We start from the raw sequence: 17,125 nt of genomic DNA, 5'->3' as shown, positions 1-17,125 counted from the left end.
GGCAACCATGGCAGACGAGGGAAGTCAGGGACATCATAAAAGCAAAAGAAAAAGCATACAATGTGATGAAGATTAGTGGGAAGTCTTTAGAAACCAGCAGAGGTTAACTAAAAAAGCAATAAAGGGGGGATAAGATGAAATTTGAGGGTAAGCTTGCTCATAACATAAACAAAGATTGCAAGACTTTTTAAAAAATATAAATAAAGACGCATATATATAGATATATACATATAGATATAGAGAGGCAACAATGGACATTGGACTGCTGGAAAATGAGGCCAGAGAAGTAGTAATGGGAAACAAAGAAATGGCAGAGAACTGAATAGGTACTTTTCATCAGTTTTCACAGTGGAAGGCACTCCCAGAACTTCATGGGAGTCAGGAAGCAAGATGAGTGTAATGGCCATCATTAAAGAGAGGGTCGTGAGGAAGCTGAAAGGTCTGAAGGTGGATAAATCACTTGGATCAGATGGACTATACCCTAGTTCTGAAGGAGATAACTGAGGAGATGGTAGAGGCATTGGTGGTGATCTTTCAGGAATCACTGGAGTAAGGGAAGGTCTGGATGGACTGGAAAAAGGCTAATCTAACACCCCTGTTTAAGAACGGGAGAAAACAGAAGACAGGAAACTATAGACCGGTTAGCCTGACCTTGGTCGTTAGTAAGATTTGAGAGTTAATTAAGGGTAAGATTGCATAGTACTTGGAAGTGCATCGTAAAATAGGACTAAGTCAGCACAGCTTCATCAAAGGGAGAATATGTTTGTCAAATCTGTTCAAATTCTTTGAGGAGGTAATGAGCAAGTTAGGCAAAGGAGAACCAGAGGATATGACCTATTTGGATTTCCAGAAGGCTTTTGACAAGGTGCCACACAGTAGGCTGCTAATTACGATAAGAGCCCATGGCGTTGGGGCAAAGTATGGATAAATGACTGGCAGTGTAGCAGAAGGCAGAGAGTAGTGATAAAGAGATCTTTGTCAGGATGGCAGCTTAGTGGGGTTCCACAGGGATCCGTGTTGGGATCACAATTATTCACATTATGCATTAATAAGCTGGATGAAGGAACTGAGGTCATTGTCGCCAGGTTTGCAGATGAAATAAACATAGGTGGAAGGGCAGATAGTGTGAGGTAGCAGGGAGGCTGCATAAGGACTTGGACAGGCCAGGGGAGTGGGCAAAGAAGTGGCAGATAGAATACCATGTGGGAAAGTGTGAGGTTAGAGGCATACACTATTTCTAAATAGGTAAAGGTTTCAGAAATCTGATGGACAAAGGGACTTGGGGGTCTTAGTTCAGTATTCTCTTTATGCTAATATACAGGTTTGGTTGGCAGTTAAGAAGACAAATGCAGTGTTATTCTTCATTTCAAGAGGGCTAGAATACAATAGCAGAGATGTACAGCTGAACAAAATAACGCTCTGGTTAGACCACATTTGGAATACTGTGAGGAGTTTTGAGCTACAAATTTAAGAAAGGATGTGCTGGCACTGAAAAGGGTGCAGAGGAGGTTTACAAGATCCCAGGGACAAAGGGCTTGTCACATGAGGAGGAGCTGAGGACTCTAAGTCTGCACTCTGTGGAGTTTAGAAGGATGAGGGGGGGTTCTCATTGAAACTTACAGAATACTGAGAGACTTGGATATACTGGATGTGGAGAAGATGATTCCACAAGCAGGAGAGACTAGGACCCGAGGGCACAGCCTCAGAGTCAAGGAGCAACAGTTTAGAACAGAGATGAGAATGAATTCCATCAACCAGAGGGTGGGTGAATCTGTGGAATTCATTGCGGCAGAAGGCTGTGGAAGCTAAGTAGTTGAGTGTATTTAAAACAGAGACATATAGTTTCTTGATTGGTAAGGGGATCAAGAGTTACAGGGAGAAGAATGGTATTGAGTGGGATTGAGAAACATATCAGCCATGATCAAATAGTGGAGCAGAATCGGTGGGATGAATGGTCTAATTCTGCTCTTACATTTTATGGTCTTACAAATAAGGGGTAATGTGGTGAGATCTCACCAATACAGAGCAAACCATACTCTCAACCGTATTTTCCCTGTGCACTTCAAATCACCTGTACACAAAATTCACTGCATTGCTATTAACTGTACAGTTTATCACACACCAGAGACAGAGGAAGATGAAGCAGACCTCTTTAGATAGTCGGGTGAAAAGATCACCTCCTCTAAGGAAGTCCAAGATAAGGTACAGTTTTCCTTCAGTCTGAAAAGCTGCCAAATAAAACAAAAGACATGCACATCATCTCCTGAAACTAATTCAGCAATAATGAACAAGTCATGCAGGCTTGACTTTGAAACATGTGACAACACTTTAAAAGTACAATTAATCAAAAGCAGCATACAGATGCAATGGTTCCAGTCAAAAGTGAAATGAGGAAATAGTAGTTCTAATGATGATGTCAAACTACCCATCACACTACCATTTGAGATATCCAGTGTTAGCATTAACCATTCTCAGCTTGACATTTTCCTACTAGACACTAGCACAGCCCAAGTAAGATACAAATATGTGACAAAGTTTGAATAGTTTAGTAATGCTCCAATGAATGTTAACAGCTAGTCACATATGGGAATTTTTTTTTTTAAATGACTGTTATATCTACTAAATTGATTAGTATACACCTATATGCCATGTATAATAGTTCAAAATAAAGAACAGGTTTAATAGCATCTGTCGCAACAGAAACAAAGTTAATCCTACAGGCCAAAAGCATGGCATCAGAACTGGAAAAGATTCCAAGATGTAATAAACTTTAAGCAAATACAATTTTAAGCAGAAAAAGGGAAGCAGTAAAGCACAAACAAGAAAGGTCTATGATAGCATTGAAGGAAGGAGAGAAGAAATTGCAAAAGGAATGATGTTTAGCAAAACGTGCAATGCAAAAGATCAAAATTGGATCCAGTAAAGAAAGAAATGTGTGTCTAGAAATGGTGTCAATATCAAATGTAGAATCTCGACTATCAGCTACCACCACAATAAATAATAGGAAGTCACACAGAAAAAGAACACAAAAAAAGAAAAGGGAGTTTGAATTTAGGATTCTGATCAGTGTGGACAAGTTGGACTCAAGGGTCTGTTTCCATGCTGTGCAGTTTTCGGACTCTATGACTCTATGATACAGAGCATAAAAGAAGAAAGGTCCTTTGGCTGAAAAGACAGTGCAAGGGGGTGCTTAGAAAATAAATGAGAGGACAAAGAGGGACTATAAAATATCTTCAGAGATAGGATTAAAGAAAACCACAAGGCATTTTAGAAGTATGTTAATAGTAAGAGAATTACCAGGGAAAGGGTGGGGCTGATTAGAGACCAAAGGAGCAAAATGTTTGTGGAGCCAGAGGATATGGGTGAGGTCTGAATTGAATATATTCACAAAGGAGAAAGACATCGTAGCTGGAGATTTCAGTCGGGATGGTGAGGTTCTAGAGCATGTCAAAATTAATAAGGAGGTGGTAGTATTGGATATTTTATCAAGCACAAAGGTGCATAACTCCCCAGGGCCTGATGAGATGAATCTCAGGCTGCTATAAATGGCAATGCAGGAGCTTCCTGGAGCACTAGCAGAGATAGTTAATATATTGCTGATCATGGGTAAAATGTCAGATGACTGGAGGATAGCTAATTGTTCCTTTGTTCAAGGGCAGCAGGGCCAGTTCAGATAATTACAGACCAGTTAATCTGATGCTAGTGGTAAGGAAATTATTGGAATAAAATTCTGAAGGATAAGATTAATCAATACTTGGAAAGGCAAGGATTGAACAGGAATAGCATGGATTTGATGCAGGGAGATCCTATCTGACTAATTTAGTTGAGCTTTTTGAAAAGATGGCTAAATATATTGACAAGGGTAGTGCAGTTGATGTGTTTCGTTTAACTAGATCCCAAATAGAAGGCTGGTCGAAAAGGTAAGACCCCATGGGATCCAAGGCAAGCTGGCATCTGGATCCAAAACTGTCTTGCAAATAGGAGACAAAAGGTAATGGTGAAATGTTTGTGATTGGAAGCTTGTTACCAGTGGTGTTTCATTGGAACCCTTGCTGATGATAATGTACATTAATGATTTAGATGTGAATGTAAAAGGTATAATTGGTAAGTCTGCAGACGACATGAATATTAATAGCGAGGAAGATAGCCTGAGGCTGCAGTCTGATATTGATTAGCTCGTAAATTGAGAAGAGCAATGGCAGATGAAATTTAATCCTGATAAGTGTGAGGTGGCCCATTTTGGGAGGTCTAATAAGGGAAGGATTTACACAATGAATGATAGGTCCCTTGGCATAGATAGGATACATCATGAGAATTTTTTTTCCAAGCCTGACTTGTCTAAGACCAGTGAGCATACATTTAAGGTGATGAGGAAGTGGTTTAGAGAGGATCTGAGGAAAAATGTTTTCACCCAGAGGGTCATAAAATTGTGGAACATGCTGCTTAAGAGGGTGGTGAGGCAGTATTCTCACAACATTTAGCTAGCAACTGGATAAGACTTAAATTGCCTGGGCATAGTAGGCCATGGCCCAACTACAGATTAGCACAGTTTGGTGTTTGTTGGTCATCACAGACGGGCTGATGGGCTCTTTCTATATTGTATGACTTGATGACTTGATCTAAAATAAGGCCAGTGTCTCTTCTCTGCAATTGTTGAACTCAATGGTTCATTCACAGAATTGTAATAAGAAGCTGAAGAAAAGAAGAAGTTGTGCGATTTAAGCTTAAATTGAGCTTCATTGGAACAATATAGGTGGCTGTCCTACTTGGGAGTAAGATAAAGAATTGAAATCACAAATAATCCCAAAAATTCAAGATTACACCTATGAACTAAACAACGTGTTCTGCAAAACTGTCACCTAATCTACATTTGGTCTTGCCAATGAAGATGAAATCACGTAATGAGTAGTGAATATTGTATAATAAATTGAAAGAACTGCACATAAATTGGTGATTTGCCACTGCTCAATCCACACACCTGACCTGAAGCTTCTGGTCACTTGCTATTTTAATTTTACTTCCCACTACTCCTCTGTCCTCATCCCCTTGTACTTCATGTTTTGACATGGCAACTTACAGCTCTTTAGATTCGACACTGAGTTCAACAATTTAAGATCATAACCTTTTCCTCTCTTTTTTTCAGCTTGCCTCTGCACTTCTTAGATTTTTCATGTTTTTGAATGACAACTGTCAGTGATGATTTGCATTTTCTGACAATTTTAAACCAATCTTTTGTACATTTACTGATAACAGAATTATCTCCTTTCACCTTGCACCACCATCCCTTTTGTCATTTATTATTGCTGCCTTCCAACCAATTATAGACCTTCACTTTTGTTCTTTCTTCCCTTCTAACATTCCCTACATGTACATTTGTTTAGAATCTAGATATTTTTTCTCAACTATAGCGGAAGTTAAATATGCTGAAACACAAATGCTTTATCCACAGATGCCACTAGGGTTGCTAATTATTTCCAGCATTTTCTGTCCTTCTTCAGATTTCCAGCATCCACTTTTACTGGATTATTTGTTCCAAACTTCTAACAAACAAACTGAATCTTGAGAAATAAATAAAGGTTTAAAAAGACATTTTGGAACTGACTTAAGTCTGCCTGCCATCATATGAAGCTTTACACCACCCATGTGTATATAATCACCGTAACAGTGCTTCAGCTTATCAAATGGAACCTCTAGTGACAAAGATTAACTCTGTTTAATGCAGAACTTGTCCAATCTTGTCAAATACAAAAATCATTATTAGTGCAACAAGCTGACCAGATCTTATCAGCCTATTACTTTTTCAGTCTAAATCATACCAGTACTTTGTTGTTGTTGCCTACCAAGAGATTAAAAACAAAACTCACCATAATGCAGCTTCACTATGAATGGATGATTTACATCCACCAAGATGTCTCGTTCCAATTTAGTCCGGACACGATCCCGAACTGAAATAAAGCAAAATTGTGACTGAAACAAGGCTAAACACATCATAGCAGATACCCAATACAAAATCCAAGAAACATTAATATTGCTTTCTCCCCAGCCTCAAAAGACCTGCATAAGCCCTTCTGCTAATTCTTCGATGATCAATGTTCCTTAGTGTGCTCAGCAAGATCCTACCTTTCAATGTTGCTTTCTTCAGAACCTTCATAGCATAGAGCTGACCTGCATCAGGTGCTTTGATCTTTCTCACCAGAAACACCTGTAAATGCAATATATAAACTATAAATTATAGCTTCTGTTGGACCACTCAAGGATTCTATGATAAGTCAGGAAGCCCAAGTGAAAAGGAATATTATTTATTATTGAGCACTGAAACAGAGCTACTACTTGGGACATACATAGGTTAGTCCCAGCACGAGACAGACAGGTGTACAGATCCATCCCTGAGTCTGCTTGAAAGAGGGTTCAGGTAATGAATTCTAGCAGAGCAGACTATTACCTGTTACCAAGGGAACTCACTGAGAGATTAACTAGTAATTCCGCACAGGCCTTATTGGGGTTCTCTCAGGTTCCTTAACGAGAGATTGTTTTTTGAGGTGTTAAGAAGGCTTATATACTCTCATGACTCCAAGAGATATAAGAGTAGAAACCTTGGTAAGGCTCCTCAAGTTATCAGTAAAATTAAGAAGGTCAAGAGTTAGAAAAATGCTCATTTTATGGAAAAACAAAATGATTTTCACAGGGGAAACAGCCAGAGATAATTCACATCCATTACAGAGTTGTAAATATAAATGATAGCTGTTGAGAACCAAAGCCATAAGACAAAACAGTATCCTAAAACAGTCAACAATGCTCTCTTTAGAGAGCAGGTAACGTTATAGCACACTTATCAAACATTCAAGAAACATTCAGGATTTAACAATTGAATTAGGAAGCATTTTGAACCAAATTACAAATCTAGGAGGCTGTTTGCTCTTTAAGTCAATCAGGATTTTTAAAAATCAATAGAAAAGATATTAAATTGCTAAGTGCAGTTCATGTAAGATTAACATTTCATATTCTGGCCTACATGTGGCTCCAGGCTACAGAATTTTAAGATTTCATAAATTTACAAAATTGGGAATACATTTATGATGTGATCGACATTGGCTGCAAACAAATTATATTTCTTTCATGCCAACTGTTGAAAAATGTAGAAATCATAGTAGTTTTGATCAGGTAGGATGTTAAAATGTTGAAAGATTGAAATCTGTCCAAATCCACATGCTTCAATTTTTAACAAAGCAGGGCGTGGGGCTGGATGATTTATCTGTAGCCTGATGAAACCAAAAGATAGGTCTAGAGATGGTGTTAACTGGAAAAAAGCAGAATAATCACCAACAGCTGCCACAATGTGCCTTAGGGGGAACATGACCCCCACACTGATCCTTCCAATCTCTCACCATTGACATCTCTAAGCTCCTTCTCAAGGTTAGGGTGCTGAAGTCACAAGATGCACTGACCTTTCCAAAGGATCCCTGACCAAGTACTTTCAACAACTCAAAGTGAGATGGATCTGCTTTCTCTGACCCCTCTTTCACGTGATGTGTGATGTTGATCTCTTTTACATTTCCTTCGTCCTGAAATACAAAATCAGCCTGTTAAAAAGCAAATATTCCCAACTCAATAGACAATAGACAATAGATGCAGGAGTAGGCCATTCAGCCCTTCGAGCCTGCACCGCCATTCAATATGATCAACTCACTCTATTCACATTCACAACAATAGGAGCCTTACATTAGGAGGCCTCTGCTGCCCATGAGCTAAATCTTAGAACTTTATATGTCACAATGATGCACATGGTCGCAGATCAGCAATGATCCCACTGAACAGAGAATAAGGATCAAGAAGCTAAACAGCATACTCTCATCAATGTGTTCTAATGATACAGTGGTGCAGGACTAACAACTTTTAATAGAATGGTAAGCATCAGAGATTGATAGTCAACACCTGATTATGTCTTTTCAAAGCCAAATACTATACAACTCATTTTCAAAGCAATTTTCGTTGATCCATTCCTCAAAAGACATTTCCCTGAGTCCTCCATCTTGAAGCCACCACCACATCGCTGACATCCATTTTCTCTCCAAAATAACTGGCAATATTGTTGTTTCTCAAACACACGTCCATCTCTCAGAACTTGCTGAATCTCTCTGATCAGGCTTTTCCCCTGCCACAGTATTGAAATGTGAAAATCAAAGTCACAAATGATTTTCTTTGTGACTGTGTACTATCCAATTTCACTCATACAGTCAAAGAGTCATAGAGCTGTACAGCACAGAAACAGAGCCTTTGGTCCAACTCGTCCATGTCGAGTAGATATCCAAAACTAATCTAGTCCCATTTGTCAGCACTTGGCCCATATCCCTCTAAACCCTTCCTATTTATATATCCATCTGGGTGCCTTTTAAATGTTGCAATTGTACCAGCCATCACCATTTCCTCTGGCAGCTCATTCCATACATGCACCACCCTCTGTGTGAAAACGTTGCCCCTTAGGTCCCTTTTATATCTTTCCCCCCTCACCCTAAATCTATGCCCTCTAATTCTGGACTACTCCACCCCAGGGAAAAGATCTTGTCTATTATCCTATCCATACACTTCATGATTTTATAAACTTCCATGAGGTCACCCCTCAGCCTTCAATGTTCCAGGGAAAATAGCCCCAGCCTATTCAACCTCTCCCTATAGCTCAAATCCTTCAACCCTGGCAACATCCTTGTAAATCTTTTCTGAACCCTTTCAAGTTTCACAACATCTTTACAATAGGATATTGCACAAGTGGCCTAACCAACATCCTGTACAGCTGCAACATGACCTCCCAACTCCGATATCAAATGTTCTGATCAATAAAGAAAAGCATGCTAAAACCTTCTTCACTATCTTATTTACCTCCGACTCTACTTTCAAGGAGCTTTCAGGGAAAAGACTTTGTCTATTTATCCTATTCATGCCCCTCATAATTTTGTAAACCTCTATAAGGTCCGAAGCTCCAGGGAAAACAGCCCCAGCTTGTTCAGCATCTTCCTATAGCTCAAATTCTCCAACCCTGGCAACATCCTTGTAAATCTTTTCTGAACCCTTTCAAGTTTCACAACATCTTTCCGATAGGAAGGAGACCAGAATTGCATGCAATATTCCAACAGTGGCCTAACCAATGTCCTGTACAGCCGCAACATGACCTCCCAACTCCTGTACTCAATACTCTGACCAATAAAGGAAAGCATACCAACCGCCTTCACTATTCTATCGACCTGCAACTCCACTTCCAAGGAGCTTTAAATCTGCACTCCAAGGTCTCTTTGTTCAGCAAAGCTCCTTAGCACCTTACCATTAAGTGTGTAAGTACTGCTAAGATTTGTTTTCTCAAAATGCAGCACCTCGCATTTACTTAAATTAAATTTCATCTGCCACTCCTCAGCCCATTGGCCCAACGGATCAAGATCCTGTTGTAATCTGAGGTAACCTTCTTCGCTGTCCACTACACCAAACTTATTAACTATACCTCCTATGTTCATATCCAAATCAATCATATAAATGATGACAAGTAGTGAACTGATACTTGTGGCATTCCACTGGTCACAGGCCTCCAGTCTGAAAAAGAACCCTCCACCACCAACCTCTGTCTTCTACCTTTAAGTCAGTACTACATCCAAATAGCTAGTTCTCCCTGTATTCCATAAAATCTAACCTTGCTAACCAATCTCCCATGGGGAACCTTGTCAAAAGCCTTACTAAAGTACATATAGATCACATCTACCGCTCTGCCTTCATCAATCCTTTGTTACTTTTTCAAGTTCGTGAGACATGATTTCCCATGCACAAAGCCATGTTGATTATCCCAAATCAGTCCTTGTCTTTCCAAGTATGTGTAAAAAAGGGTGGCACGGTAGCTCAGTGGTTAGCACTGCTGCCTCACAGCACGAGAGACCCAGGTTCAATTCCAGCCTCAGGTGTGTGAAGTCCGCACATTCTCCCCCTGTCTGCGTTGGTTTCCTCCCACAGTCCAAAGTCATGCAGGTCAGGTGAATTGGCCATGCTAAATTGCCCATTGTGTTAGATGTGTTAGTCAGAGGGAAATGGGTCTGGGTGGATTACTCTTCGAAAGATCAGTGTTTAGAATCTAAAGGGCTTGTTTCCACACTGTAGGGAATCTAATCTAAGTCCTGTCCCTCAGGATTCCCTCCAACAACTTGCCCACTACTGACGTCAGGCTCACCGGTGTATAATTCCCTGGCTTGTCATTACCACCTTTCTTAAATAATGGCATCACGTTAGCTAACCTCCACTCTTCTGGAACCTCACGTGTGACTATCGATGATACAAATATCTCAACAAGGGGCCAAGCAATGTCTTCCCTAGCTTCCGATAGAGTTCTAGGGTACACCTGATCAGGTCCTGGGGATTTATCTACCTTTATGCATTTCAAGACATCCAGCACTTGCACTTCTGTAATATGGACATTTTTCAACATGTCACCATCTATTTCCTCACATTCTATATCTTTCATGTCCTTCTCCACAGTAAACACTGATGCAAAATACTTGTTTACTATCATCCCCAACTCTTGCAGCTCCACAGAAAGGATGCCTTGCTGATCTTTGAGACGCCCTATTTGTTCCCTAGTTACCCTTTTGTCCTTAATATATTTGTAAAAACCCTTTGGATTCTCCTTAATCCAATTTGCCAAAGCTATCTCCTGCCCCTTTTTTTTCCTCCTGATTTCCCTCTTAGGTATAGTCCTACTGCCTTTATACTCTTCTAAGGACTCACTCGATCGCACCTGTCTATATCTGAAATATACTGCCTTCTTTTTCTTAACTAAACCCTCAGCTTCTCTTGTCATCCAACATTCCCTATGCTTACCAGTCTTTCCTTTCACCCTAACAGGAATATACTGTCCCTGGACTCTTGTTATCTCATGTCTGAAGGCTTCCCATTTTCAAGCTGTCCATTTGTCTGCAAACATCTGCCCTCATTCAGCTTTTGAAAGTTAGAGTCATAGAGATGTACAGCATGGAAAAAGACCCTTCGGTCCAACCCGTCCATGCCGACCAGATATCCCAACCCAATCTAGTCCCACCTGCCAGCACCCGGTCCATACCCTTCCAAACCCTTCCTATTCATATACCCATCCAAATGCCTCTTAAATGTTGCAATTGCACCACTTCCTCTGGCAGATCATTCCATACACGTACCACCCTCTGTGTGAAAATGTTGCTCCTTCGGTCTCTTTTATATCTTTCCCCTCTCACCCTAAACATATGCCCTCTAGTTCTGGACTCCCCGACCCCAGGGAAAAGACTTTGCCTATTTATCCTATCCACGCCCCTCATAATTTTGTAAACCTCTATAAGGTCAACCCTCAGCCTCCGACACTCCAGGGAAAACAGCCCCAGCTTGTTCAGCCTCTCCCTGTAGCTCAGATCCTCCAATCCTGGCAACATCCTTGTAATTCTTTTCTGAACCCTTTCAAGTTTCACAACATCTTTCCGATAGGAAGGAGACCAGAATTGCACGCAATATTCCAACAGTGGCCTAACCAATATCCTGTACATCCGCAACATGACCTCCCAACATCTGTACTCAATATTCTGACCAATAAAGGAAAGCATACCAAATGCCTTCTTCACTATCCTATCTACCTGCGACTCCACTTTCAAGGACCTATGAACCTGCACTTCAAGGTCTCTTTGTTTAGCAACACTCCCTAGGACCTTACCATTAAGTGTATCAGTCCTGAAAATTTAACCTTCCTCCCATTTAGAACTTCAACTGTTAGATCTGGTCTACCCTTTTCCATCACTACTTTAAAACTAATAGAATTATGGTTGCTGGTCCCAAAGGGCTCCCCCACTGACAACTCAGTCACTTGCCCTGTCTTATTTCCCAAGAGTGAGTCAGGTTTTGCACCTTCTCTTGTAGGTACATCCACATACTGACTCAGAACATTTTCTTGTACACACTTAAGAAATTCCTCTCCATCTAAACCTTTAACACTATGGCAGTCCCAGTCTATGTGTGGAAAGTTAAAATCCCCTACCATAACGACCCTATTATTCTTACAGATAACTGAAATCTCCTTACAAATTTGCTTCTCAATTTCCCGCTGACTATTAGAGGGTCCACAATAAAATCCCAATCGGGTAATCATCCCTTTCTTCTTTCTTAGTTCCACCCAAACAACTTCCTTGGATGTATTTCTGGGAATATCCTCCCTAAGTACAGCAGTAATGCTATCCCAAATCAAAAACAGCATTCTCCCTCCTCTCTTGCCTCACTTTCTATCCTTCTTATAGGATTTGTAACCTGGAACATTAAGTTGCCAGTCCTGTCCATCCCTAAGCCACATTTCTGTAATTGCTGTGATATCCTAGTCCAATGTTCCTAATCATACCCTGAGTTCATCTGCCTTCCCTGTTAGGCCTCTTGCATTGAAATAAATGCAGTTTAATTTATCAGTCCTACCTTGGTCTCTGCTTTGCTCCTGCCTGTCCTGACCATTTGACTCACTTCTTTTCTCAACTGTACCAATCTCAGATTGACCTGTTTCCTATTATGTCCTGGGTCTCCCCCTACCCCCCACCCCTACCACCACCACCACGACCTTACTAGTTTAAATCCTCCCGAGCAAATCTCCCTGCCAGTATATTAGTCCCCTGAAAATTCAGGTGTAATCCATCCTTATGTACAGATCACTTCTACCCCAGAAGAGATTCCAATGATCCAAAAATGTGAATCCTTCTCCAGTACACCAGCTCCTCAGCCACGCATTAATCTGCTCTGTCCTCCTATTCCTACCCTTACTAGCTCCTAGTACCAGGAGTATTCCAGATATTACTACCCTCGAGGACCACTTTTTAAAATTCCTACCTAACTTTCGATATTCTCCCTTCAGAATCTCATCCTTTTCCCTTTCTATGTCGTTCATACCAATGTGTACAATGACCTCCTGCTGGTCCCTCTCTCCTTTGAGAACATTCTGCACCCTCTCTGAGACATCCTTGATTCTGGCACCAGGGAGACAACACACCATTCTGTTTTTTTCGCTGCTGGCCACAGAAACGTCTGTCTGTGCCCCTGACTAGAGAGTCCCCTAACAGAATCGATTGCTTGGAACTTGATGTACCCCTCATTACATTAGAGCCAGTCTTGATACTAGAAATTTGAAATACTGTTCATGCTCCATTCCCCTGAAAGTCCATCATCCCCTACATTTTCCAAAACAGCATACTTATTTGAAATGGGGATAGCCACAGAAGACTCCTGTACTACCCGCCTACCTGTCCTACCTTTCTTGGAGTTAACAAATCTACCTGATTGTATCTGCAGCTTTTCTCCCTTCCTATAACTGTCATCCATCACACCCCCAGCTCTTGTAAATTCCTCATTGCCTTAACTGTCGCTCCAACCGATCCATTTGATCTGACAGGATTTGCAACCAATAAAATTTATTGCAGATATAATCCTTAGTAACCCTTGAAATCTCCCGAAACTCCCACATCCAACAAGAAGAGCATATCAGTCTACTAAAGGCCATTTTGCTCCTTCTAATCTATAATCTCAGAAAATAGCACTGTCCTATTGCTCTACAAAACACTGTCCCAGGTTAACTTAATATTTTTGGCTTATATTTTAAAAATTTAATCAAGAGACAGATCCCAATAAAAAACATATAATCAAGAAAGAACCCACTCTACTCACTATTGTAGATTTACAGCGAGACCACACTTAAAACTTTTCAGGTGGCATGGTGGCTCAGTGGTTAGCACTGCTGCCTCACAGCACCAGGTACCAGGTTCGATTCCAGACTCGGGTGACTGTGAGGACTTTGCACATTCTCCCCGTGTCTGTGTGGGTTTGCTCCGGTTTCCTCCCACAGTCCAAAGATGTGCAGGTCAGGTGAAATGGCCATGCTAAATTGCCCATAATGTTAGGTGCATCAGTAAGTGGGAAATGGGTCTGGGTGGGTTACTCTTTGGAGGGTCGGTGTGAACTTGTTGGGCTGACGGGCCTGCTTCTGCACTGTACGGAATCTAATCTAATCAAAATTATTTACTTATCTGTTTCTGTGCTGTGACCTCTCCTAAACAGGATCTTCCAAGATCAGTTGTGAATTTCGCTGTTGGTTAAGTTTTCCTAGACACGCTCTGATACCCAGCGATATATGAATTCAAACAGCAAAGGCAGTGACTGCGCAGATTCACTGCTGTGTCAGTAAGCAGTGTAGGTTTCTTTCTCTCTTTCCCTTCAGACCATGTGCTTGCTACCTTTGTTTGTCTTTCTCCACCTTTTTTTCAAAGTTCCAAAACAATTATAACAGCATATAAAACAGCAATTACTGCTCCTGGAATTCAAAGAAATCACCTCCAATATCTAAAATACCTCAAAAAAAGGAGCAACCTGTTACAGCCAGAAATTTTTCCTGTCATCCATTTTGGGTTACCAGAATCCTTAATTTACCACTCCTACAACCTTTCTGTATACTCTGGCATGGATTAAAAAATTATCCACCTGTGATATCTTTCTCTCTTGTCGAACTGAATGGGAATGTATTCATTTGGCTCATATGAAAACATGAATAAAAGTAGATCCTTGGCCCTTTGGCTTCCTTTGCCATTCAATAAAATTATGGCTGATCAGATTTTAACCTCAATCTTCCATTCCTGAATATCCCCAATCATCTTTCATCTCCTGGGTAATCAATCATCTATCTACCTCTGCCTTAACAATATTTAAAGATTCTGCATCCACCACTTTCAGAATTCCAAAGATACACAACCCTTTGAGGGGATAAAAGAACTTTCATTATCTCTGGTCTAATTGGGTGATCCCTATTTTTAAAATATGACCCCTAGTTTGAAATTATCTGATGATCATTTCAACATTCATCCAGTCAAGATCCCTCAGGATCTTATATGTTTCAAATGGGTCTCACTGGATCTTCTAAACTATAGATTACATGGGCTTTGCCTGCCCAGCCTTTTCCCATAAGGCAATCTACTTATTCCAAGTATTAGTTTAGATTAGATTAGATTAGATTAGATTACTTACAGTGTGGAAACAGGCCCTTCGGCCCAACAAGTCCACACCGCCCCGCCGAAGCGCAACCCACCCATACCCCTACCTTTACCCCTTACCTAACACTAGGGGCAATTTAGCATGGCCAATTCACCTGACCTACACATCTTTGGACTGTGGGAGGAAACCGGAGCACCCGGAGGAAACCCACGCACACACGGGGAGAACGTGCAAACTCCACACAGTTAGTCGCCTGAGGCGGGAATTGAACCCGGATCTCTGGCGCTGTGAGGCAGCAGTGCTAACCACTGTGCCACCGTGCCGCCCACAATGTTTAGTAAACATTCTCTGAGCTATCTTCAACACTTCCTTCCATAAGTATAGTGACCCATATGCCAGATATGGTCTCACCAATGCCCTCACAATAAACCATAATATTCTATTAGCTTTCCTGTATATTTCCTGTACTTGCACATTAACTTTCTGTGATTCATGCACCCAGGTCTCTCTGCATCTCATAGCTTGACAACCTCTCAGCATTTAGGTAATCTGCTTCTTTTTTATTTTTTCTATCATAATGGACAATTTCTCACTTTCCCACTTGCCAACTCACTTAATCTATCTATATCGCTTTGTAGATTCCTTATGTCCCATTCATAACTCACATTCCTATCTATCTTTGTGTATTCAGCAAATTTAACTACCATAGCTTTGGTCCTTTCATCCAAAAGGTAACCAGTCATAGTCAGAGCAATCCCCCGCCACATCCTCTCTTGTCCCTGCACTGTTAACTCTGAAGTCCCAAAGTAGCATACCTATTCTTCCCTTACCTCTATGCTCTGGCAAAGTCATGACAGCTAACAGATGCCAAGCTGGGTGGAGAGACTGAAATCAAAACACATATCTTTTCTTTTGTGGAGAGGATTTAATAACTTCAGTAACTTATTTCTTTCATCATCCACTCAGAGTTACAGGTACTTTTATGTGTGCTCAGACAATTACTAGTCACTGCATGTTTCTTTTTAACCTTACAGATAGGCACCATAAATGTAACAATGCCATTAACTAGACACTAACGGTTAGATCACCTGCACATGCATGTTGATGATCTCTGGGTTTACCTTTCAAACAACTTTTCAACTCCTGAACTACTTTTGGGTTGCCTATCTGTTGGTTCAACATCTAGTATTGGATGAACCAATCTTCTTGTCACTTCTGGCCTCAGCTATTCGAAAACTCTCCTAGTCAGCCTCCCATGTATTTAGATTTATGAAAGATTCTGCTGCAATTTATTAAAACACATTCTAATCACCATTATGCTTGCTGATCTACATTGGCTTTTGCCAGCCCCATCACCTTCAATTTTAGGCATTTGGTATGCTTTCCTTTATTGGTCAGAGTATTGAGTACAGGAGTTGGGAGGTCATGTTGCGGCTGTACAGGACATTGGTTAGGCCACTGTTGGAATATTGCGTGCAATTCTGGTCTCCTTCCTATAGGAAAGATGTTGTGAAACTTGAAAGGGTTCAGAAAAGATTTACAAGGATGTTGCCAGGGTTGGAGGATTTGAACTATGGGGAGAGGCTGAACAAGCTGGGGCTGTTTTCCCTGGAGTTGCCTATCAGAGGCTGAGGGATGACCTTATAGAGGTTTATAAAATCATGAGGGACATAGATAGGATAAATAGGCAAAGTCTTATCCCGGGGTGGGGGGAGTTCAGAACTAGAGGGCATATGTTTAGGGTGAGAGGGGAAAGATATAAAAGGGACCTAAGGGGCAACATTTTCACACAGAGGGTGGTACGTGTATGGAATGAGCTGCCGGAGGAAGTGGTGGAAGCTCGCACAATTGCAACATTTAAAAGGCATTTGGAGGGATATGGGCCAGGTGCAGGCAGGTGGGACTAGGTTGGATTAGGATATATGGTCGGCATGGACAAGTTGGACCAAAGGGTGTGTTTCCATGCTGTACATCTCTATAACTCTATGACTCTAAAATGAGCACTGTTTTATTCAAGTCCCTGCATTGTCTCATTTCTACCCATCTGTCTCTGTTACAGCTAATCTCCAACTGTGACCTTTTATGCATCCCTAACTCCTTTACCCAGAAACCGTCAGGCATA

General features: G+C 41.0%; 1 protein-coding gene across 6 annotated transcripts in view; it reads right to left on the bottom strand.

Moving 5' to 3' along the window:
- The window catches only part of rps6ka1 (ribosomal protein S6 kinase a, polypeptide 1), a 209,648-nt gene that overhangs the window by 68,006 nt on the left and 124,517 nt on the right, over window positions 1-17,125 (bottom strand). For all 6 annotated transcript variants that reach the window (XM_072548211.1, XM_072548212.1, XM_072548213.1 and 3 more), the window contains 4 exons: window positions 7,446-7,562; window positions 6,121-6,202; window positions 5,865-5,945; window positions 2,149-2,228 (listed from right to left, as the gene is read on the bottom strand). In XM_072548211.1, coding sequence (XP_072404312.1) covers window positions 2,149-2,228; window positions 5,865-5,945; window positions 6,121-6,202; window positions 7,446-7,562 — 360 coding nt within the window. The remainder of the gene's footprint in view (window positions 1-2,148; window positions 2,229-5,864; window positions 5,946-6,120; window positions 6,203-7,445; window positions 7,563-17,125) is intronic.

Source organism: Chiloscyllium punctatum, chromosome 27 (assembly GCF_047496795.1).
Source record: "Chiloscyllium punctatum isolate Juve2018m chromosome 27, sChiPun1.3, whole genome shotgun sequence".
Classification (NCBI taxonomy): Eukaryota; Metazoa; Chordata; class Chondrichthyes; order Orectolobiformes; family Hemiscylliidae; genus Chiloscyllium; species Chiloscyllium punctatum.
Note: the sequence above shows the minus strand (reverse complement) of the source record. Positions and strands in the feature narration are given on the sequence as shown.